Source organism: Phascolarctos cinereus, unplaced genomic scaffold, assembly GCF_003287225.1.
Source record: "Phascolarctos cinereus isolate Bilbo 61053 unplaced genomic scaffold, phaCin_HiC Scaffold_5;HRSCAF=322, whole genome shotgun sequence".
Lineage (NCBI taxonomy): Eukaryota > Metazoa > Chordata > Mammalia > Diprotodontia > Phascolarctidae > Phascolarctos > Phascolarctos cinereus.
This window is the reverse complement of record NW_027555958.1, coordinates 376,101,057-376,124,752: the sequence shown is the minus strand read 5'-3', so window position 1 is coordinate 376,124,752 and position 23,696 is coordinate 376,101,057. Positions and strand designations below refer to the sequence as shown.

At 45.0% G+C, this 23,696-nt stretch overlaps 2 protein-coding genes across 13 annotated transcripts in view; one reads left to right on the top strand and one right to left on the bottom strand.

Annotated features, from left to right (window-relative positions):
- Positions 1-3,829, bottom strand: part of FAM72A (family with sequence similarity 72 member A) — a 59,244-nt gene extending 55,415 nt beyond the window's left edge. For both annotated transcript variants that reach the window (XM_021003043.2, XM_021003042.2), the window contains exons 1-2: positions 3,678-3,829; positions 2,167-2,244 (exon numbers count right to left, since the gene is read on the bottom strand). In XM_021003043.2, the coding sequence (XP_020858702.1) occupies positions 2,167-2,244; positions 3,678-3,829 (230 nt within the window). The remainder of the gene's footprint in view (positions 1-2,166; positions 2,245-3,677) is intronic.
- Positions 3,830-6,441: 2,612 nt separating this feature from the next.
- Positions 6,442-23,696, top strand: part of SRGAP2 (SLIT-ROBO Rho GTPase activating protein 2) — a 254,626-nt gene continuing 237,371 nt past the window's right edge. For 6 of the 11 annotated variants that reach the window (XM_021003035.2, XM_021003029.2, XM_021003038.2 and 3 more), the window contains exons 1-2: positions 7,331-7,655; positions 8,626-9,320. In XM_021003035.2, the coding sequence (XP_020858694.1) occupies positions 9,254-9,320 (67 nt within the window). In that variant the 5' untranslated portion in view covers positions 7,331-7,655; positions 8,626-9,253. Of the gene's footprint in view, positions 6,466-6,618; positions 6,705-6,909; positions 7,001-7,330; positions 7,656-8,079; positions 8,274-8,625; positions 9,321-23,696 lie in introns of those variants that run through there. The other 5 variants (XM_021003033.2, XM_021003030.2, XM_021003034.2 and 2 more) reach the window with 5 other exon arrangements.

The following is a 23,696-nucleotide window of genomic DNA, read 5'->3' as shown; positions in this document are numbered from 1 at the left end:
CTGTGGTTCTCTGAATTCACACCCCAAAACTTGTATAGGGGTAGGAGGCAAGAAAGGGTAAGGAACGGAGGCCTAAATTATATAGATAATGACTGAATTCATTCCTTAGCTATATACAACTTCAAATATACTGAGAGTTGTCATATGGGACAGATCTGACTTACTTTAGAGGGCAAAAAGTTACAGGGAAAGAGATTTTGAATTGACATAAATAAAAACTTCCTATGCATTAGAACATCCCGGTAATGAAATGGACAGCTGGGGGGGAGGCGGGTTGGATCAAGGAATTTTGGGAGTTCAAGGATCATAACTGTCTTTCAAGTAGAAGAGTGATAGAGATGTGGCAGCTGAAATTCCTGGACTAGGTGAACTCTGCTTCCTTCTAAATTCTAAGATTCTAAGTAAAATAGCAGCAACTATTTTATATTATTACTTTCCCAAACTTCTTGGCTAATATTTTATAATCTATTAAGAAAGCAGGCTATCTCTGTCTAATTTATTATTTATACTTGAAGCAATATTTCTTTGCTACAATAACCCATTTCCATTTTTATTTTATAGACGCTTCACTAAAATTCCACTCCATGCTTCAGCACGATGCATCTGGGTTGTAGGGACTTTGGGTTCTTAAATGTCATCCCAAGTAGAATGCAAACTCTGGAAGGTCCCACCAGGTTGGAAAGGCTTTGAGTTTGGAACCAAAGATTGTCTTCTAAGGAGCAGGGTAAATGTACAGAAACTCATTATCAGAAGGTTGCTCACAAAATTATCATTATTATTATTTTTTTGGTCATTCATGGAAGCTGTCTATTATGATGGTTTGCAGCTTCAGCAGTGGAAGAGACACCCACACCAATGAAATGATGGATCCTTGGAAGTACTGAAGACTCACTTAAGATTCTACCTCCTTCAAAAGTATCCCAACCAGGTAGACTTGAGTAACAACAACAACAAAAAATCAGTATGTTTTTTTTTATAGTTCTCAGAACATAACTCTTTAGATACCCAGAAGTAAAGAGGCAGTATGGTATAGTGTAACGAACAACAGAGTTGGTGTCAAGGTCTAGGTTCAAGTATTGACTCTGCTTTGAATTGGCTGTGAGACTTTCGGTAAGTGACTATGCTACACAGCCTGTCTGAGGCTCCATTTCCTCATTTATAAAACAAGGATAATCATACCTGTACTGTGTAGTTCACAAGTCTGTTGTGAATTGCTGTATATTCAAGAGCTATGCAAAAGTAAATTAATATCATATACCAGCAGTGCCTCTCACTTCAGTGGTTAGTTTTCAGAAGGCAGAGCAGTGATTTCAGTTTGTTCTGTAAGACACCAAGATACTCTGGATACTACTATTGCTACATACTGAACAAACATCACTAGCCCTTTAGGTCCAAGGTTTCTGTTACCTTGAGGCTTTAGTGTGATTTTGGGTTCTTGTATGTTCTAGTTCTCTGTTGCCACTCAAGAACTGATCCACCAGATGGAGAAGTAGGAGGACAACATGTGTCTCTTGCAAACCAAATACAAGTTAGCTACTCTAATTTTAGACTTCGCTGTTTTTGAAAATATTCAAAAGTAAGACAAATCTACAATGAATGGTGGAATTTGCAAGAATTTTCACCCTTCTCAGTGTTAGTCAGCTGATGATAGAAGCTCTGAATTTTTCACAAATCATTCTATTATCTGGTCATATGTTAAACTCAGCCAACAGGTGGAATCATTTCAGTTACTGCTTCTCATAGGATCTTGTAGTTAGTGCCGGCAGGGACTTTAGAAACCATACAGTCAAACCTCCTTATTTTACAGGTGACAAAACTAAGACAGACAGAGTTTAAGTGAACTATCCAGGGTTACATGGTCAATAAATGTCTGGGAGGCAGGATTTGAAGACAAGTGTCTCTGACTCCAAGTCTAGTGCCCTAGGAACTTCGCTATGCCATCTTTCTTTTCATGTCTTTCCACCATACCTCATCCTGAACTGATGATAATTCAAATTGTAATTTAATAAACTTTCATCTAATTATTTTTTCTGAGTGGCTTTTCAATGTGCCCTTCACAGGGAACAGGCAACCAGTGCTAAGCGTAACCCATTGAATTTCACTTAATTCAGCTTCAACACTTGTCCTCCCAATCCACAGGTAAAGTAAAACAGTGCCATAAATTACCATGTTAAACAGGCAATGTCCTTCAGTTTACATTGGCAGATTTCAGTAAAATAACAGGTTCCAATGAAGTCCACAGCACTAGAAGGGAAGACACGTAAGGATAGTTAGTGGTTCTTTTGATCAGTGAGGCAGCACTGATTTGGTAGAGTCAAAGGCCTGGAAGAGACCTTAAAGAGTCAGCTAGTCTAACCGTGCGCCCCACCCCCTCCCGCCCAGGCAGAACTATACTGTATTTTATAATGGCCATTTAACATCTTCCAATTTGTCATGAACTTCTAATAAATCTTTAATTTTTTCTCTTTCTAGTATTCATTGATCCACACATATTTCAATACATTATTATACTCCCATCTCTCACAAGTTAACAAGAACAGCAATCGACATGAAGGTCCCCTGATTCTGGTCTAGACCCTCGGTACTAACTTGTAAGATCAGCAGCGAGCCATTTGCCTTTTTGAACCTCCACTTCCCTGACTCTAATGTGAACCAATAGATGATGTGGTAAAGTGCACAGAGCACTGGACCCAGGAGTCAGAATCTGGCTCTGCCATGCACTAACCTGTGACTCCAGAGAAGCTGAGTAACTTCACTGAGTCTCCGACTCCTCTTTTGCAGAATGGGGATAATAATACTGATACCACCTACCTCACAGCAGTATTATAAGAAAAATACTCGTTCTACTATAAAGTGCTACATAAATCTGAGCATCATCAGCATATACTTATTATAATGACTATTACAATAACATACTTATTACCATGATATTGCAAAGGTTTTTATGTATGTGCTTCTAAAAAGAAAAGCATTGAATTTATGGTTTCAAAGGCCAGTGAGAAGTAATTCAACCCAATCCTTGCCTGCAAGCAGGACTGGACTTAAACCAACAGACAGATCAGAATCTGTCCTATTTTTGAAGTACAGATAAAAAGATTCCACAATCCCATTTGGTGACCTTTTATAGCATTTGCCAATTATCATGAAATTATTATTTATAGTAAATCTTAGTGGTTCTTTCCATTTTAATCTATTTCCTTTGGTTCTATCCTAAATGGGAATAAACAATAGCTGTTTGCCATTCCTCATGCCAATTATACTCTCAGTAGTATCCCTCCATTTTCATGTTCAATAAAGATGAAAGTTTAGAAAATAATGAAGTGCGTCACATAGGACTTGTCCACTAAATCACTGAATACTAGATGCAATGGAATAGCAGGGCAAAAAGTGCCAGGATTTAGACTTAAAGGCTATGTGGCCACAGAGATGTAATTAACTTGGTGTCTGGAATCATAGTTGACCGTTATGGCTAAACCACAGACCATGTCCAGACATTCAACCCACTCAGTTTTGCTCCAACAGGATCATCAGATACTCAATCTAAGGCTGGGAGTGGCTGGCACTCCAAAATGATAACCTCATTGTTGTCTCCCAGAGGGCCAGTCTCAACCCTCCCCTTCTAGTCAAAGGGCTACCATTGAACTGAAATTTTCTTACGCCTAATCGGCTTGACTTACGTGGTTGGAGGAATGTCTGTAGAATAAAGGTCTATCTCAGTGTCTGCCAGCAAGACTGCCTTCATCCCCCTAGAGCTGAGCACTTGCTTACAGAATTTGCAGCACAGGATAGATACACACCGGTTCTTGAAGCTATAATTGCTGGTAGACATGACGACTCAGAGAGGATTAGGGAGAGAGGGTTTTGAAAAACGAAGCAGGGCCTCTGCCCTGTCCAGTCCAGGAACCCAAAACTGGAAGATTGGAAGCAAAGCCTTAGCAAGAAATTAGACCTTTTGTCCGGACTGAGGGAAAGGTACACGTAGTTCTTTTCTCTGTGGTAGGAGCTAGGGAAAGAGTAAACTTTCTTTTCCCCTTAACTGCTCAGAGAGTAGAGTGTGGGGGGAGATGAGCTGCTGAATTGTCAGTACCTTTTTTTTTTCTCAGCTGTTTTTCCCCTTTCTCCTATCTTAATGGAAACTTTCCCGTTTAACTTCTGTCTCAATAATTATTTTTTTCTCAGATTTCTCTTCTACACTCTCCTTTATCTCTGGAACTTTCTCCTTTCAGGCTTCCTCATCTGTTTTCTTAAAACTTTCACTTCCTTCAGGGCTCTCTGACCACTTTCTCCCTTGGAATCTTCTACCCTAAATTTTGGTGGACTCCTCTTTTCAGCTCTATTTATACTCCCAGCTCTCTTTCTCTGCAGAGTGACGGCCCCTTCCCAGTTTTCTCAGGGTATTCTTTCCTCTGCCCCCAAATCTAGTTCTGCCCCTCAGAGTCTGGAGCTCTGTCTTTCTAGAAGAATTTTTCAATACAATCACTCTCAAATGCTACCTCAGGGAGCTCACACTCTTCCTGCAGGACCTCCCGGTAGGGACTCCCTCTCTGTTCCAGAAGATACCTTTGAATATTCTCTCTTTCCCTCTGTAGGCCTCCGCTAATCGTCTCTCTCCTTCCCTGAAAAGTACTGCTCTCTCCCTCTGGCAGAGTTAATATACTAGGGGGGCGATGTGCAAGATGGGTGCCCGTCTCTGCGTTCGCTCTCGCCCTCAACAGGATACCCTGATTCGATCTTTTCCTCTCTCTATACACGTCCCTCTCTCTTTCTCTCTGGATGTTCCCCCTTAACTCCCTCTCCCTCCTTATATTCCTCCTCTCAGCTCTTGCTGTGTCCCTCAGGATGGACGCCCTGAGCTCGCTCTCTCTCCCTATACCCCCGCCTTCAGCTATCTGTGCTTCTCTCTGAATGATTGCCCTCAGCTCCCTTTCTCTCTGCGTCAGCCTCCTCTCAGACCTCTCCCGGTCTTCCAGGATAATCTCCCTCAAGTCAATCTCTCTGGATTGCCGACTTTCGATCTGTTCTCTCTCTCTCTGGGGGCTGCCCCTGGGTTCTCTTTCCCTACCCCTCCTTAATTGCCTGCTGTCATCTCGCTCCCTCTCTTCCTGGACCGTGCTTCTCAGCAGCCTCTCCCTGGTCCTGGGAAACCTGTCCTGGTCTCTCTCTCGTTCTTCATAGAGGAAGCCTCTGAAATCCCTCTCTCTGGCGGGGAGCCTCTCGTCGAGGCGCTCCCACTCTTCCTGGGCGAACCTGACCACTCTCGGCCTGTCTGAGGGCCTCTCGTCGGTTCTCACCCAGTCTTCCTGGACTAAGCTGCTCAGCTCCCTGTCTCTTCTTGGGTATCTCGACTCTACCCTCTCCCTCGCTATCTGGGCGTCCTCTCTCAGGGTCCTCCGTCGTGTTGGGTACCAGGTTTCGACCCTCTCCCTCACTCCGGGGGCGTCCGCCCACAGTTCCCTGTTTCTTCTTGAGTAGTGCCACTGAGCTCTCTCCCGCTCCTGGATGGCACCCCTGAGCTCCCTCTCCCTCCAGTAATGCCTCCCCTCGAATCTCGACCTCTCCTCCTGGACAGCCCCCCCTGATGGCCCTCTCTCGTTCTTGATACCACTGTTCTATCCTCGCTCTATCTTCCTGGATGATCCCCCTCAGCACTCTCTCTCTTTCCCTGGACAGCTGGCCCCCCAGCTCTCTCTTCCTCGAAGTTTCCTCTTCTCAGCTCTGCCCTCTCTCCCTCGACGCCCCCTTCCCTCGGCTCGCTCTCTCCCCCTCGAAATGGACCGGTCAGGAACGCACGCTCTAGCGCGCGCCCTGGAAAAGGCGGGGCGAGGCAGGGCAGGGCAGGGCAGGTCGGTTCGGCTCAGTCCTCGCGGGGCTCCTGTCACCGGACACGCCGTTTTCACTCTCCTCCTTTGGCTTTCCCGACCGGCTGTCAGTTTGAATTACCAACGTCGCGCTCCTATTGGGGGGAATCCGGGACACGCCTTCTTACTCCATTGGAAGATTCTGGACACGCCCCCAGGTGAAAAACCTGAGTGGAGGAGAACCTTGCCTAGCCCGCCCCGGCAACGGCGTCTGTTCGGTCCCGCTTGCCAGATGGAAGAATTTGGATACGCCTCCGATTCTGATTGGTGGGCTTCAAGGAGGTTGTGGCAAGTCCTCGCTTTCGCCCCGGTGAAAAGGAGAGTACGCCCTTTGAGCTTCCAATTGGAAGACGTTAGACATTCCCCTCAGACTCTCATTCTCTATTGGCGAAAATTCCCCGCAACGCCTCGCCCCCTTGACACGACCCAATTGGTTCTGTCTACCCTTTCGAGTTCGCGTGTGGTTGCTGAGCATCTTGTTCCCACCTCCCTAGCTTTTTTTTTTTAACTTTAGTTGGAGGTCTAGAGGGGTGGGGCCCATTCCAAGACTCCGCCCTTGCACGACGGGCCACGCCCTTTGATTTCTCCAGCCCAACCTTCCTCCTGGGTAGGTGTGGAGGGGCGGGATCGGCCTTTTTTAATGGCTCCAGCGTCCGTCAGTCCATAGGCGACGGGCAATGATTGGCAAGCCGGTGGGTTTGCTCTGCCTGATCAATCTGTTGAGCGGGCGGAGGCTCGCCGAGGGGGTGGGGGAGGGAAGCGAGCTCCAAAGTAGCGGGTGGATGGGCGGGAACTGAGAAGGGAAAGCATTCCCGGGGCCGGGGGACTCAGCCGCGCCGGAGCCAGGTAAAGGCTCCTTCCTTCCCCCTTTTCTTCCTCCTGGTTTTCAGCAGGGAACCGGAGACTGGGGCGGGAAGGACAGCGCCATCCGCTGTCTCATTGGCTTCTCCGCCATCCCGTTGCCCGGCAGCCGGCGGTCCAGGTTCTGGGAGACCCTTCCCAAATCCCTTGTGCACAGCCCCTCGCCCTCTCCTGGCCAGCGTCTGCCTGCGCGCCTGTGGCGCGGTTCCCAAAGCCCCTTCCAACGTACGCCGGCACCTGACAGCCCTTCCAGCCAGGAGAGCAGCCCCTTCCCCTTCCCGGTAGGCATCGCTGATTAATTACCCACTGCCTCTGGAGCCCGGCAGGCGGCACCGTCTGTCCGTCCCTCTGTACTCGGTGCACGCACAGAGCCAGGCGCCTCGTGCCTCGCTCTTCCCAGCGCGCTCTCGGGAACTGCGCCCTGACCGCGGCTGCTTCCCTCCCTCGGTCCAGCCCTCTGACTTGCAGCGCTCAGCCCCCCGGCCTGGCCCAGCCTTCCGGGATCGGGCAGTCCTTGCCTCAGGAGCGCGCCCTTCTCGGGATATCAACCTAGCGATTGCTCGCTCCCTCCCAACCCCAGCAGCCGCACTCCCCCTCCCCCGGCCAAGTGGAGGAGCCCACCTCGTTCCCTTCCATCCATCCCTCCACCCCCCTCTTCCTGCCTCCCGGAGCCACGCCGTCCCTCCTCCCTCCTTGCTTCCCCCCCTCCCTTCCTCCCGCTGTCCTTTCCTTCGATCGCGGGAAGGGGGAGACACAGGAGGGCTCCTTTCGCGCAGCGCAGCGGAGAGGACAGGCGGGAGGGAGAGAAGGAAGGAAGGAGAGGGGCGTCCGAGGGTCTGCCTGCCTGCACGCCCCGCAGCCCGCTATGCTCCCCGGCTCTCGTTGGAGCCGGCTCGCGTCTCCCCGGGCCTTCCTTCTCTCGGGCACCTTTAGGGGGTGAGAAGCCGGGCGTGGAAAATGCGCCCCCAGGGGAAGAGGGCTCTGGGATCTGGAATTTGGCGGCGGGGGCTCCCCCGCTCGCTAGGGGCCGGTCCCCGCAGGCCTGGATGGGTTGGGCTGGGGGGAAGGCAGGAAAGCAGGCTCCTGGGAAGTGGGGGGAAGAAGGGGAGGGAAGCGAAGGCTGTGAAGGCAGGGCTGCCCTCCCGCGCTTTGCTGGCCGTGTCCTGGCTGGACTCTGTAGCCCCGTTTCCTGCCTCTGCCGGCCACATTTTTCCTCTGAATGTAGCCGGTGCAGAGTAGGGTCCCCTCCTCTCCCTGCAGATCTCGCCCTCCCCCTGGCATCCCCCCGCCTTTTGCATTTGCTGCCAAGGGAAGCTAGTAACCAAAAACAAAACAGCGAGGAGGAGGAAGGGGAGGAAAAGTTGTGCGCTAGTAGCTTGTCCCTGCTGGGAACTGCATCCGCACCCCCTCCTCCCCCTGCCCTCGCCTTTTGATCGCCCTTTGATGTCTAGGGGAGATACTGGGGTTGGGGCGGGGTCCAATGGCCATCACATCTGTGAGGGGCCTTCGAGGTCCAGACCAGGAAGGCTTTGGCTGGGGCTGGGCACTGCTCAGGTTTGGCAAGATTTGGGGCGGGTGGGGGTGGGTGGCTGCCGCAGTTTGATGGGCTTAGGCTGAGCCTCTCTGCAGCCCTCCCATGGCTCCGAGCGAGCAGATGCTTTGAAATAATTTTGTCTCTTTAAATTCAGAGGGAGCTTCCCCTTTCTCTTGACCTTGCTGCACCTCCCTCCACCACTCTCCTGCCCACCCTACTGGGGTGGAGGTGAATGGGGCTTGGTCTCAGCTGTTCCTAGTTTGGGAAGACGTCGTCTCCCCCACCCTCAGCCTGCGTATTGGTATCTGCTCTCCGGTTGATACCCCCTTCTCCATCTTTTCTCTCCCCCTCCCCCTTTTCCTGCATTTACAGGCAAGTGAACCGAAGAAAACGACTTCCGATCCTGCATTGCTGCTGCTCCCATTTGGGATTTGATTTGCATCATCTCAGGAGCCCGTAAAACATAACAAAAAAAGAAGCAACCCTCCAATCTCCTCCCCCACTTACATATATACATACAGACAGATATACAGACATACAGACAGAGACACACACGCCCAGATACACACCCACACTCTCGCACAGACACTGACACAGTCAGGCGTGCACACACATCCCCACACCCCCACACCATGTTGTTGTGCGGAAGGACTTCCACTCCCTGCCTGTGTCGTTGATGTCAGTCCCCAGGACAGCCTCCCGGCGCTGCGGCTCCCCTGGCTGATGCTGATGCTTCGGCTCGGAGCTCGACACTAGGAAACAGAAGCCGCTGCTCCGCCCCGGCCCCCACCACCCCCAACATCTGCATGTTCCCGCCGCGCTGGCCGCTTGCTGCCTCCCCAGCCGGCAGCCTTCCTACGGACTGAGGCTCCCCGGAGCGCTGGATTCTGCTGGGAGACCAATCGACCCTCAGAAGAGGAAATCTTGAGGATTTTAATTTCAGTGGTGCGATTTTTGTCGGGTGGATCTATCCATTCGGGAGCTGAATTAGGAAGGAAACATGACGTCTCCAGCTAAATTCAAAAAGGATAAGGAGATCATAGCAGAATACGATACTCAGGTCAAAGGTAGGTGATTTTGAAAATAACTGTGCTTACATACAAACCTATTCATATGTACTTGTAGATATATGTGTATATATACATATATATGTATATATATATTCACATGTTTAAATATAGGCTATTGTGGCTCGTTGGGAAGGTTTCATTTCCCTGGATAGAACAGGTGGGGGAGTTTTTATTCAGAGGAGAAGACTGTCGGGGTGAGGGGCAGAGGAGGGTGTGTACCACCCAAGGATGGCAAGGCTAGGGGCCACAGGCACTAAATGAGATTGTCCAGAGCTTTAAGGTCTGCTCTAGGGGCCGGGCTGTCACTGTAAGTGCCCCCTTACCTTGACTAGACTGAATGGGGGGGAGGGGCACGTGGTCCTTGGAAGGATAAAAGGGGCAATCAGCTTTTGGGTTTGGGTCTTTAGAATGATTGAAATCTGACAGGTGTTTGGAAATGCATTTCACAGGCTGAAGACTAATCCGGGCTGGGAAAGGCAACCTAGAGAAGGTGTTCTATTTGGAAAGCTTCTGCAGAGAGGTTGGGTTTATAAGGATGGTTTTTTTTTCTTGGTGGTTTTTTTTTTCCCCTGCTGCAGCTATTTTAAAACGTAAGACTTGCTGTGGTATTAAGAGACAGTCTAGGAGCACCTTCGGCTAGGCGTACCTGCCTGGTCCCCGGTAGCCCAGCTACATCTAGGATTAGCTAGTTATGTTGAGAGTAGAAATCAAGGCAACCACCTCCAACCTTTCCCACTCCACCCTGAATTTGTATATAGTGCCATGGGTTTTGAATTGAATTGTGCGTCCCCCAGGGTTGTGGTTCTGAAAAAAGGAAAGAAAGAATCATGTTTAACCCTTTGTTCTTTTCCTTTTTTTATTTTGAAGCCCTGAATAATTTCTCTGCCAAACTGGAATGAAAATGTGAACTTGTAGAGAGGAAGTGACCAGTTCTCAGTTCTCCTAGGTCCACTGATAGACTTGACTAGTGAATCCCCTTTCCTGTAGCTCATTCCTAGATTCCTTACTGCTCTTCATTTCCTGGATTCCTGCCTGTTAATGAGGAACACACAACCTACATTTGTGTGGCTACCCAACCTGGCCAGCTAATCAGTCACTGGAGATAACCATGTGCCTCAGTCTAGCGAGACATCAGCTGGGGGATGGAAACAGGCCTTGAATGTTATAACACATGGCTGGAAATCTAGGTTTTCCTTTGTTTCAGGGTGGAGGGAAGTGTCCCCTCCTCCCCTCCCTGTATCTATGTTAGGAAACCTTTTTACAACAGTGAGGACTTGGGGAGAGCTTTGTAACCCTTCCCTCCTTCAGCCAATGCTTGGGAGGCTTTAAAAAGGGAAGCCAGTTGATCACTTCTGCTGGAGAGGCTTAATCTGCAGCTCCTACCATGCTGAGATCTCTTTATCTCCTTAGTTAGCTGGCCTCTGCAGTGTGCTCTGAAGGGTCTCTCATCAATTGACTGAAAGCCCCAGTAGGTTTACAGCTGGGATAGGGAGCTAACTCAATCCTAGATCCAGTAGTGCTGGGCTGGGAGGGTGTGGCTTCGAGTTAGAATTGAGTGAGGTCTTGGCCTCTTGTCCTGGTTGATAAGCCCTGACTCTTTTTGCAAACAATAGGCCACTGGCCTTTTGTGTCCTGTCCAGATTGGCTGCATTCTGCTGGTTGGAATCCCCCCTCTCATTATAACTGGGTCTGTCTCTCTTCTTCACATCCTGTTTAGAACTGTTTCCATAGAGTTAATAACTTCCACTTTTCCAGGTTCTCTCCAGAAGCACCCCATTTGACTAAGGGTGCAAAGTGATTTTACACACATTTTTTTAGGAAGCTTCAGGACTGAAAGGTGTTAATAGAACCATTTTAGCTACTGATCCAGTTGGTAAAGGAATTCTGGAAATTCTGCTGTGTGTCTCAGAGAATTAAACACTTGCATATTTACAAACACTGCTCTCTGAGGTGATGTAATGCAATTGGATCTTTGAGGTTTCTCTTTAACCTTGCCACAGACAGAAGAGTTTTCTTTCCCTCCAGTCTTTTCCCATTGACATTGTAGAGAATCATAGAATCTGGGAGCTAGAAGGAACCATAGAAATAATCCAGTCTAAACCTCTCATTTTACAGATGAGGAAACTGGCCCAGAGATTAAAGGATTTACCCAAGGTCACACAGCCAATAATTAGAGGCAGAACTGGTCTTTGGGTTCTTGGTCCAGTTCTTTTTCCACTATCAAACACTGCCTTTGTTCTGCTAGGTACTGGGAATTTAAAAAAAAGAAAGACAGAATCTCTACCCTCAAAGAATTTCCAATAGTTGTTGAATACAGAGTTTCCTTATTCTACTGGGTCTTTCTTCAGTTATCTGAATGAATTTTAAATCTTACGATGAAAATGGACTTTTTGAGACACTCTTTGCTTTCTTTGTGTTTTTTTTTTCCTTCCCTTCCTAGTCTTTGTAGCCACGTGGGGAGGTATAGCACTTTGGAGGCTGTAAGGCCCAACCTCATCAATCCCTTTGTGGTTTTGCTGGGGGCTGCCCTCAGAGGCAGCCTAACTTGTCTCCTTCCTAAAGACAAGAGCACTGCTTTTGGCTTGTGGGGATTCAGATTCCTTTAGTAAAATTCAGGCTTTTGGTGTCTGGTCAAATTCCACAGCCATGCCTCAGGGGCCCCTTGGTTTCCTAGGATATTAGTCCCTTTGCTGGGATTTGAGCTGATACAATGCTGAGGTATAGGTAATGTCACCAAGGATGCAAGGGTCATATGGTCTAGGCTATTGTCATTTCTTTGCGGAGTCCTCTTGGACCTGTCCCCCCCCCCACACACACCGCTTTTGGCATATTCTTAAGTTTTTATAGTCTCCCAAAAAGGTTGTGATTGACAGTTAATGCAAATATTCCTGGAGGAATAGTCTGAAACAGAGTTGTACTGTGTGCCTGGAAGTAAAAATTCTCTTTCTTGAGAACATTGTGGGTCTTGTGTCTTTTTTATTTTTTTTTGCCATAGGAGAACAGTGCGTGTGCTCCACAGAGCTGAGGAGTGAAATTCTGTGATTTCCATCTGGAGCATTTGATAGAATAAGCTCAGCCCTTTTGCCTGGAACAATTTAACTCTTTCAGAACCTCTTTTTTACAGGCAAGAGATGAAGCTGAGGGCTCAGTCGTGATCTGTGTGGGTTTTCAAATGTTGATCGATGGTATTTGAGTAAGTTAATTCCCCAAGGAGACTCCATTGCCTCTTGCCCATGCCAACAGAGGTCTGCTGAAGATCCTTTTTTCCCCAGTCCCCGTTCCTCGGGGAGCTTTAAACATAATCAGTTTGTGTAAAAAGGCAGCCGTAAAACATCTTGCCTGAAATAGCTCAGTGGCTGTTGTTGGGGCTGTATTTTCCCCCACAGTTTCATGTCTTGACCAGGGAACAGAGAGCCTCGTTGTAGCCAGGCAGACTTTTCTTGGATGAAAATTAAACAGTTGGCAAAATTCAAATGCTGGGTACCTTTCAGTAGAAACATGTATGCTTGGTAAGGGAAGGGGAGGCCGTGACTGGAAATGGTCTGAGGCCCTTAACCTTTCTAAGTTAGAGTGTTCTTCCAGGGAATGGGAACAGAAACTTGTTTTGGGGAAGCCCATTCAGTAGCTACAGTCTCCTCCTCATGCTTACATCACTTTATTGTAAGCTTCCTGGTGTAAAATTGGTTGGGCTTACACTCTGGTCAGATCATTCACCTTTGTTTCTCCGGAGAGTATGATTTCTTTTCAGCTTTTGTCTGCTTTCATTGTAAGCTGAGTATGACCTGACAGGGATAAAGACTGCTGGGTTTCCAGTCAGGAAGTCTTGGGTTCAAATCCTGGTCCTGCTCCTTTACACCCTTTGTGACCTTGAACAACTGACTACTTCTTGAGGCCTCAGTCTTCATCTGTAAAATGAGAGGAGTACAATAAGTAATCTCTAAGGACCTATCCAATTTCAAATACTATGGTTTATAGTATTTACCCCTGTTTTGCAAGTCCCAGATGCTCTTCCCTGACTTACATATGAATGATGCTGACTGGCCACTGGCTCTGTCTCCTCCTCCCACTGCCCTAAGCTTCCTTCCTGGGAAATTCAATTCCATTCAATTCACCCAGGTTTTAAGGCAAGTTCACTGCTTACCTTATACCTGAGTCTCTGGGGGCTTTATTAGGGAAGTATTTGTATTATGCTATTCTTGAGGGAAAAAGCAATCAATATGTAGATATCTATATTAATAAAATTCAAGTCAACTAGTATTAACTAGTAGTAGATCCGGAATTATTTTTTGTAGAATATAATAAATTTCCTTTGGAAGTTGCCTGATTTAAAAAACTCAAAAATGGCTCAAATTGTCAAGGCTGGCTCCTGGACATCTTGGTTACTTTAATGAAAAAAGACTAACAGTCCCTTAGAGCTGTTGGGTTAATGATTGTGTCTTAGTCATTGCTGTTTATAGGGGAGGGGATAGCTGTTCACCAGTTTGCAGCTAGAAGGGACCTTAGGGGTCATCTAGTCCAACACCTTATTTTATAGATAGGCAACTGAAACCCAGAGGGGAAATATATCCAGGAAGGAATTAAGTAGCAGAATCAGGATTTGAACCCAACTCCTTTTACTCCTAATCCAGCACACCATGCTGTTAATCATTGGAGGACTATCTAGAAGTATTAGAAATTATCTGTTTTCCTGTGAGTATTCATTGTCTTAACCCTCAGACCCTTGAATCTCTTCTGTAGAGTCTGAACAGTGACTCGAGTTGTTTGTTTGTTTATTTGTTCCAGAGGGGGAGTTATAGATCTAAATTTGCCATTGCTTTTGGCTAGCTTTCTTCCACTCCATCTCTTTAGCCTGGTAAAGGTCTTCTACCCTGTGGCCTCGGCCTATCTTTCCAGCTTTGTCTTTGATTTCTTCCCATTATAAATTCTTGTAGAGATGGCATGGAGTCAGGGAAAGGGAGTATTGAAATTGGAGTCAAGAGGCACCCAGTCTTCAGTAATAACATTAGCTGTATAACCATGGTCGTCACTTAAGCCCTTTGAATGTCAGTTTCCTCATCTTTAAAATGGGAATAGTCAATAATAGCACTGTCTACCCAGAAGGTCTGTTGAGGGGAGAGCACTTCACACCCTTAAAATGTTTGCAGTTATTGCAGCTGCTCCAAACACTTTGAACCTTTCCCAGAACATACATCTTTCTTCCTTTGCTCATTCCGTCTTCCTGCCCCTATTTCCTGCCAGCATAGTCTTTACCAAGCACCATCTTACCAAAACCCAGTTTACGGCTGCTCTTCTCTGCAGTGACTTGCTTGCTCATCTCAACCACAAGTGAGAACCTCCAGGTCGCACCCCCACAGTGCCAGTCCTGTGGCACTGACCACAGACTCTTCTCTTTGGACTGGATCTGGGGCTTTTTGGTATAGGGAACTCCATTTGAGGAAACTCCTAGTACCAAAGCACCTTCTCTGCAGCTTGTCAAGAATTGTCCAGGTTACATCGCTAATATGTTTTAAAGGCTAGGCTTGAACTCAGGTCTCCTAGATGATTCACAGCTACCTTTCCCCCAAATACTCTTATGTTAAAGAGATTTCTTACATCTTAATTCCCTTTTAATTAGATTGTAAATGAGGGCAAGGACCAAGATTGGTCCAACTTTGTATCTCCATAGCACTTCAGGGTAGTACTGGTCTTTAGAAATGTTGGTTGGCTGAATGAATCTGTCCTGTGGTTGGATGAATGTGTGCTGTTGGAGGGGATGGAAGCCAGGAGAGGGCCCGGGTGGAGGGTGGACTTAAAAGTGTCTCTCTGCCTTTATCAGAAATTGGGAACATTGATTTGCAGGCTCCTGAGGCAAACTAGAGTGAAACTTTAAAATTGATCAAAGCACCTGAATCCCTCATCTTACCTTTGAAAGCAAGAGAAAATATGAATTGTAGTATTCCCAATAGCATTTAAAATTTGTCAGAAACTTTCTGTAGACAAGGCAAAGTGCAAAGCCTACATTTTTGTCTGCCCTTTTCAGCAGATTTTCCAATTGTGAAGTGGATCTGTTTAGAACCATTTTGAGCAGGAGTTAAAATAGGGACCTGAAAAAGAACTATTGTTAATTACCCTTCTCCCAGTCTAGGATAACTGTTGCCTGGGTTAGGAGCAACTCCCAACTTCCATGATGTGCCAGAGGGGGAAATTGACAAAGCTGAGAATCCTCCCTTTTGGTTCCTCTAGTCATTTGCTACTGAGTGGCCTTGATCTTAACTTATTCATCAGCAGTTGATGCCTCTGGACTTGAAATGTGCATATCCTTAAGGAAGGAGAAACAGCTGGGCAGTGAGGCTCCTCAATCTTTGTGGTTATTTTAGGATGCCATCTGCCAGGGAAAAGGCCATTTTTTTCCCCTCTTTGCTTAAAAATGTACTAAATGTTCAAAAAGTCCTGGAACATAGTTCATGTTGATGCATTGCAGACCTCACATCTTTGGTTTAAAATCATGGCACGATGGGTGGGGCCTGCTCTCACTGGGGAGAAGATGACCCCCTCATCTGTGGTTGGCTGGCATGGTCTGGGATGTAGAAGAAAACAAAATTCAGAAAACAAAGAGCACATGGTGGTTTGGACATGACATACCATGACATGATCCGTGAGTCTTAAAAAATACATCCTGTTTCTGAATGGTTGGCAACCACTTCTTTTAATAGTGAGGTCCCCGGGGGTCTGGTTCTGGAGTCATCTTTTGCAAGATGAATAAGCCATACTTTCTGAGAGATAGATGAAGGTACTCTCTCAGGCTACTAGGCTTTCTATCATTTCAGTAAATGTTAATTCCAGTTCACAAAACATCTATGTGGTACCCTAATAATCAATGCATTTTTCCAGATGTCTAAGTCACCCATAACTGACTCATTTGGCAAGATCCAGTCTTGTGTTTTCATGGTGGTGACAATATTGAGCTTACCTCACGGTCGGAGCGTCTTCTCTCCAAGAGTTGAAAGCGACCTCAGAAAATCTAGTCCAAATGGATTTCCTCTGGAATCTTAGAGCTAGAGAGTGGAAGTGACTAAAGCAAATGGCAAAGCATCAGCTGTACCCGAGTCTCTTGGTTCGTAGTGCTGCGATCTTTTCACTAATTACAGTTCCTCTCCATTCATAAGCCTGTCTTTATAGTCATTGATGCCTGCAATGAATGGTTCATGACAGGGATTCCATGTGTTTTGGGGATGTGGAGCTATTTGGAATTTCCTCAAACCCTAAACTGCTGTGGAAGCATGATCTGATCAGAGTGGAGGTGGAGCCTCCCTGAGAATCCTGGCCATCCCTGGAGAGAGGGGTATGGCAGGTAGCTTGGAAACCTACCAGGTTGGTGATGGACAAATAGGTTGATCTCTTAGTGATAGGGTGACCCAGTGATACGGTGAACTGTCGGCATTGAAATAGGGGTTAGTTAGCTGACTAGGCCAGAGGTGGAGTTATAACTGAATCCCTGGGTTGCTGGCATGATGACCTCTGTCATCACTATGAACAGAATAATTATGTTAAACCTTAGCCTTTTAGTTAGTTCAGTGAGTTATGTGGTCAAAAAATTGTTCAATACTCAAAGGACTCTGTGATTTCATTAATGTGGCTGTTCCATGCAACAATGCAGATTGCGACCCCTTGATGCCGGTCCATTTTATGTTACTCTTGTCTTAAGTTAACCACAGAGGGTCCCCCCAATATGCTTGGAGCCTTTCCCCCCTCTACCCTCCTTTGCTGGGTCTATGTATAGTCCATCCTCTTTCTTGAGCATGTTCTAGATTCTTCATTATTCCTTTATGGGTTGCAGCCCACTCATACCCATCCATTATGAGCCTTTCCATTGCCCTTTGAGTAAATAATCTATTAATTGTTGGCTTGGCCTTGTTCTTTTGGGTGGCTTAGAAGGAGGAGTACAGCTTTTGATATTGTAACTGTTTTGTTCAGGGCTTGAATTAAAAGAAAAAAAGGAAGTGTGATATTAAATAAATTTTTTGAGAAGTAAAGAAATGGGATTTTTTTTCTTAGCTATTCTCAGTGGTGAGTAGAATCGTAGGGGCTATGGTGTTGGCACAGATTTTAACTTAAAATCCCGCTAGACACTCAGTAAAGATCTGTGAAGTGTCCCAGGCACCGTGCTTAGTGCTGGAGATTGATTGAAAGAAAGACAAAAGGCAGTCCCTGCCATCAGGGAGCACATTGTCAAATGGGGAGACTACATGCAAACTACTATGTATGCACAAGGTAAAGAGAGAATAAACTGGAGATCCCTTAGCCAGGGAAAGGGCACTGGAGTGGGAATGAAGAATTGCCTTAGGAGGGAGATTAGGCGACACTTCTTGTAGGATGGTGGAAATGGTTTTGAATTCCCCTTAAAGATAGCATGATAGCATCTTGGATCATTTATTCCTCTTCAAATACCATTTAGGTCTACTTAAGGATGGCATAGTAATGCAAAGAGCACTGACAATAGAATTAGAAGACTTGAGTTCCAGAGGAGAAAGTAAGGCTGATGACTTTGCCACAGCTCTTCCTCACTTAAATCCAATTCAGGAGCAAGCCAAGACATCACTGTCATGATTTCACTGGTCCTCTGGAGAAAGAAGGATGAATAACAACACTTGAACAAGCTCCAATCCGCTTACCGCTTATTTTCCCTGTGTGTGAGTTTCCTCATCTGTAAAATGGAGATGATGATTTTTTTTGCCTATCTGCCATATAGGATTGTTATATAGACAACGTGCTCTGTGTTGAGTCAAAATTCAGGCATAAAAATGATATTCCTTTTCCAAGCCTTGTTAAAAGTATACATTATTTTGTCAAATTTGAGACTGTTCCAGAAAATCCTGAAGGCAGGGTGCAGTAGAAAGAGCTTTGGATTTGGAGTCAGAAGACTTGAATTTGAGTGCTGGCTCTACCACTTAGTACTTGTGAAACCTTGGGCAAATCATGGAACTTTAGTTTATTTATCTGTAAAATGTCAGGGTTGGACCAGATGACCTTTTGGGTCCTTCCACCCCCAAATCTGTGATCCCATCATTTCCCTGACCTAAGTAGCCTCTGTGTGAATGGTAAGGAACTATTCTAATGCCCACAACCTCCCAAGTATTTGCTTTTATTTTCCAGGAATGAAAAAGATAATAGTCCTTTGTTTTGCTTCTAAATAGGTCTAGTAATAATAATAATAGCAACAACAGTAATAACAAAAGCTAACATTTATATTGTGCTTTAAGGTTTGCAAATTACAAATATTATTTCTCATTTTATTTTCATAACAGCTCTGAGAGGTAGGTGCTATTGTTGTCCCCATTTTACAGATGAAGCCACTGCAACAGAGGGAGATTGTGACACGTCCAGGGTCACACAGCTAAGAAGTTTATGAGGAAGGGGCAGCGAGGTGGCGCATTAGGTAGAGCACCAGCCCTGGAATCAGGAAGACCTAGCTTCAAATCCTTCCTGAGACACTTAATAGCTGTGTGACCCTGGGCAAGTCATTTAACCCTGATAGCCTCCACCTCTCCCCTCACCCCAAAAGTGCATGAGGCTGGATTTGAACTCAGGTCTTCCTGCTTCCAGGTCCCTCCATCTATCCAGCTGTATTTACACACTGTGGGTATATATTGATGTGTGTCTAGATATATCTATCTCTACCTGTATGCTCAAAGTCTATACCTTATTATACATGTTTTGCCAGTCAGGATGGCTTAGGTTTTACTTCTGCTTCTCACACATGTTCACTGTGTGTCTTGGACAAGTCACTAAAGTTCTTTAGTGCCCTAGGTGACTTTTTAACACTAAAAATTGCAGAGCAGTTATTTGCTGATCAGCATTGATAAACGGTTTCCTTATTGGGAGTTCCCTTCGGGCAGCTAGGTGGTGAAGTGAGTAGAGCTCTGGCCTTGGAGTCAGAAGGACCTGAGTTCAAATTCGGCCTCAGACACTTAACACTGACTAGCCATGTGACCCTGGGCAAGTCACTTAATCCCAATTGACTCACCAAAAAGAAAAAAAAAAGGGAGCGTTCCCTTTACCCATCACAAGTCCAAGCTATGCAGATATGGAGATAGAAGTATATCTACATGTAGCGATATAGAGAGCTGGATCTAGATCTATATATCTACATATATATATAAACAGAAATATGTGTATATATTTGTTTATGTATACACATTTTCATATATGTCTAATATGTCTTTATAGAGACATGTTTTATATGTAAAATTACATGTATATATAAATGTTTATATCTGTGCTTATATATACATACAATATATCTAATATGACTTTCTGTATGTAAAAATGCCTTTATATATAAAATTATGAATATAAATATGTTTGAATGTGTGTTTATGTACATATGTATGTGTCTTCATATGTGTCTAATATGTCCTAATATAAAAATGCCTTTAGATATAAAATTATATGTACATAGATTTTGTATGTGTTTATATATATATATGTACACATGTATTTCTATAGATTTATGTCTAATTCAGCTTTCTTTATATAGAAATGCATATATATGTATATGTATATATGTATGTATGTATATATATATGTATATATATGTATATGTATATATGTATGTATGTGTATATATATATATATATATATATATGTAAGGGGGTGTGTGTGTGTGTGTGTTTGTATGTATATATATATATAATTACCCTGGGAGAAGGACAGAAGCCAACGCCAAGGTACCATGTGCTCCACTTAGTTATTTCTCCTGCTTTGGGTTTTAAGGCTTCATTTAGAAGCTAACAGGCTTTGTTTTTTCAGAGATGGTTGGAGTCAGTTGTGCCTTTTCTCTTGATCTCCGCATTTATTCTATGATTTATGGTGATGTAAGTTATCTCAGCTTTGCCCTGTCAGCATTTCACTCCAAGCATTAAGCATTTTGTATAGATTTTATCTGTTAGTTTGATTAATGAAGTTCATGAAATGGATGTTTTTAGTCCCTTCATAGCATCAACTTGAAACACCTTGTTCCCAGATGAAAACTACAGTGGAAAACTCCTGTCCCACCTCAGAAGGCCAGACCTTGCTGGCATTAGTGCCTTTCCATAGAAGCACAGTCCTCCATTCACATCCTGCCTTCACATTTGCCTCCTGAATGCAAATCTCTCTCCCACATAATTCCATCTCTCATAAGCATGGGCCTTTCTCTGTGCAAAAGTGTGCTTATTTCGTGTTTGTTTTCTTCTGTCCTTCTGGCCCTGGGGGTGCAGTATTGCTAGTCCAGAAGTCTTAGCTATTCTGCATTCAGCAGCAAAAGAGTTAATCATTGATGGAGTAGAAACAGAAACTTCATTTTTAACCCTCATATTCCAAACCACCCTCCCCTTACCACTCACTCCTCCAAGATGGGGAAAAAAGCCACATTCCTGCAAACCTTAATGTAAAACGATCTCATGTTTATGAGAGCCAGAGTTATTTGGGAGTGATACTTGTGTCCTAGAGGCACAGTGGGCATGACGTGAAAGCAGGGCTATGTGGCCTGCAGAGATTGTAGATAAGACTGTAATGTGTAATTGAGTAAGAATTTGAAAAATTACTCGATAACATGAGGAGCAGCAAATCGCTGTTTGTGCTTTCTTGGGCTCGAAAACTATTTGGAGTGGGAGCAGAGGAGTTGGCATTGTCTGCGGGGCATGGGAACCCCTTCCACATACCCACATAAAATGTCTGTGGAGTCATAGAATTCCCAAACTAGGTTTATGGGCGTTAGAACTCGAAGGGACCTTGGTGGCTATCTCTTTTAGCCCCCTCATTTTACAGATCAGGAAACTAAGGCCCAGAGAGGTTAAAGGTTCTGCCCCAAAAGCACAGTCATAAAATGAGCAGAAGCAGGATTCAAATTCAGGTCTTCTGACTCAGATCCAATGCTATTGAAAAGCAACAGTATATTCTGCCATCTTACAGGCATGCCATTAGCAAAAAAGTCAGTCCAGAAATGGGACTGTTAATGCTTTTCCTGAAATTCTTGAGAGAAGAGGTTGCCATTACTTCTCCATGCCTTTTTCTCCAGTGACCTACAGTTTTAAAAGTTCTGAAGATTTTTACTGTTGTTTAACCTATACCCAAGGCTTGCGGTAGGATGAAAAAGGAAGGGTGATAATTTCAACGCACTCATTTTTCGGCAGCTGCTGCTACCACACCCCCTGCACTTATATTTCCAGTCCAGTGGACAGAGATTGGGAGGGGACAGATGGAGGCGGTTAGTTGCTGATGACATTTCTTTTCTCCCACCCAGCCCCAAGGGGTTGGCTTCTGGCCACTATGGTGCCCTTCCCCCATCTCCTCTCCCTACCTCATTTCCCTGCCCCTTAAAGTGCTGGTACATCTTACAGTCAAGTAGGAGAGCTAACTGTAGAAGTGTCATCCTAGGATGGTGCCTACTCAGAGTACCCTTCAAATCTCAAAATAGACCAGTCTTCATTGCCCTACATTTTGTTATGAGGATTATCAGAGATAATCTGGTATCTTCCCTTGTATCCCAGGACACTGGATCTAGAGACAAGCCAAGAGGTGGTCAGGACCCTGCATAGTACTAGTTCACCTTCACAAACCAAATGGATTGACAGTATTCTACATGATGTATCCGCCAATCAAGAAGTATTTGTTGAACATCCACTGTGAGCCTAGTGCTGAAAGAATCCTCATAGAGGATATCATCACAGATCTGGAATTGGAGTCATTCAGTCCAACTTCCTTATTTTACAGAGAAGGAAACTGAGGCCCAGAGAAGCTAAGGGACTTGCCCAAGGTCATGCAGTGGCAGAGAGACCACTGCCCTTGAAATCGGAGGAGCTGAGGTTAAGTCTTCTCTCTGCCATCCATGTGATCTTGGGCAAGTCTCTTCACTTCTTGAGGGTCTTAGCTTCATCTATAAAAATAATGGTTTTGAGTCAGCTGCCCTCAATTCCATTCAATTCAGCAGACATCTATTAAGTGCTTACTGTGTACAAGGAAGTACTCTGCCAGGTGCAGAGTTTACAGAGAACAAAAGGAGCTCTGGAGGAGATTCCCGATGAGTTCAAGACAGCACAAGGCAGATGAACTCCATCCTGGCGTTGAAAGCTCTGGCTGATGTGATTGCAGACCTACTGTCGGTGAGCTCTGAAAGATATGGAGAACAGGAGAGGTGTTACAAGAAGTGTTGTCTCAGTTTTCAAAATAAGGAAGAGAATAGAGTCTGTAAACACTAGGTCAGTGAACTTCTATTCCTAACAAAATTCTACAATGTATTATCAAAGGGAAGGAGAGTGACCATAAGGAAGAGAATAGAGTCTGTAAACACTAGGTCAGTGAGCTCAACTTCTCTTCCTAATGAAATTCTACAATGTATTATCAAAGGGATGGAGAATGCCATCTAGAAAAGGAAGCAGTGATCCCAGAAAGCCAGGGTTGCCTCATCCAGAAAAGATGATGCCAGACTAACCTAATTTCCATTTTTGACTGGTATGCTTATAGATATTTTAGAGGGGATCAGGGCTGCTTAACCTGGGGTTTCTGGACTTGTTTTTAAAAAATATTTGGATAACTATGCTTCAGTACCGTTGGCTTCCTTGGTAGTCCTACATATTTTATTTTATGCATTTAAAAACATTATTCTGAGAAGGGTCCCGTGGGCTTCCTCATCTTACCAAAGGGGGCTCATGTCAAAAGGAAATTTTCACTTAGATTTTATCAAAGTATTTGACAAAGTCTTTTATGCTTGGTATGTGGGCAGGATAAAGAGATGTGGGCTAGAAGACAGTACAGTCAGATGGGTTTGGGGACTGGTTGAATGTTGGATGACAGAGTCTAGATTCAAAAAGATGTAGATTGGCTAGAACATTGGCTAAATCTTAGAAGATAGAATTTAAGGGACAAATATAATCTTACACATGTATTCACAAAAATCAACTTTTTCAGTGGCTGAATACCTGTTTTTCTGAAAAAGATCTGGGAGATGTAGTGAATTGTAACCACAGCAGAGTCACTGGTGATATGGGATCTAACTAATGGGATTGCAGGCTCTGTTAAGCAAGACATAGAGTCTCAAACCAGCAAAATGGTAGTTCCAGTGTATGCCGCCCTTGTCAGACCATATCTGGATTATTGTGTTCAGTTCTAGATACCACATTTTAAGAAGGATATTGATAACCTGCCAATTTTATTGAAGAAGTAAGCCAGGATGGTGAAGGTCCTTAAGTTTACGTCATACAACAGGATCTGGGGATGTGAAGACTTAGGGAGTACCTGATAGATATTTTTGGTTATTTTTTTAAACTTTAAAAAAATCTTCATTGATACATTTTGTTCTCACATAATGCTTTAATATAAACACCCCCAAAAGTCCTTTACAAAGCATATCTTACC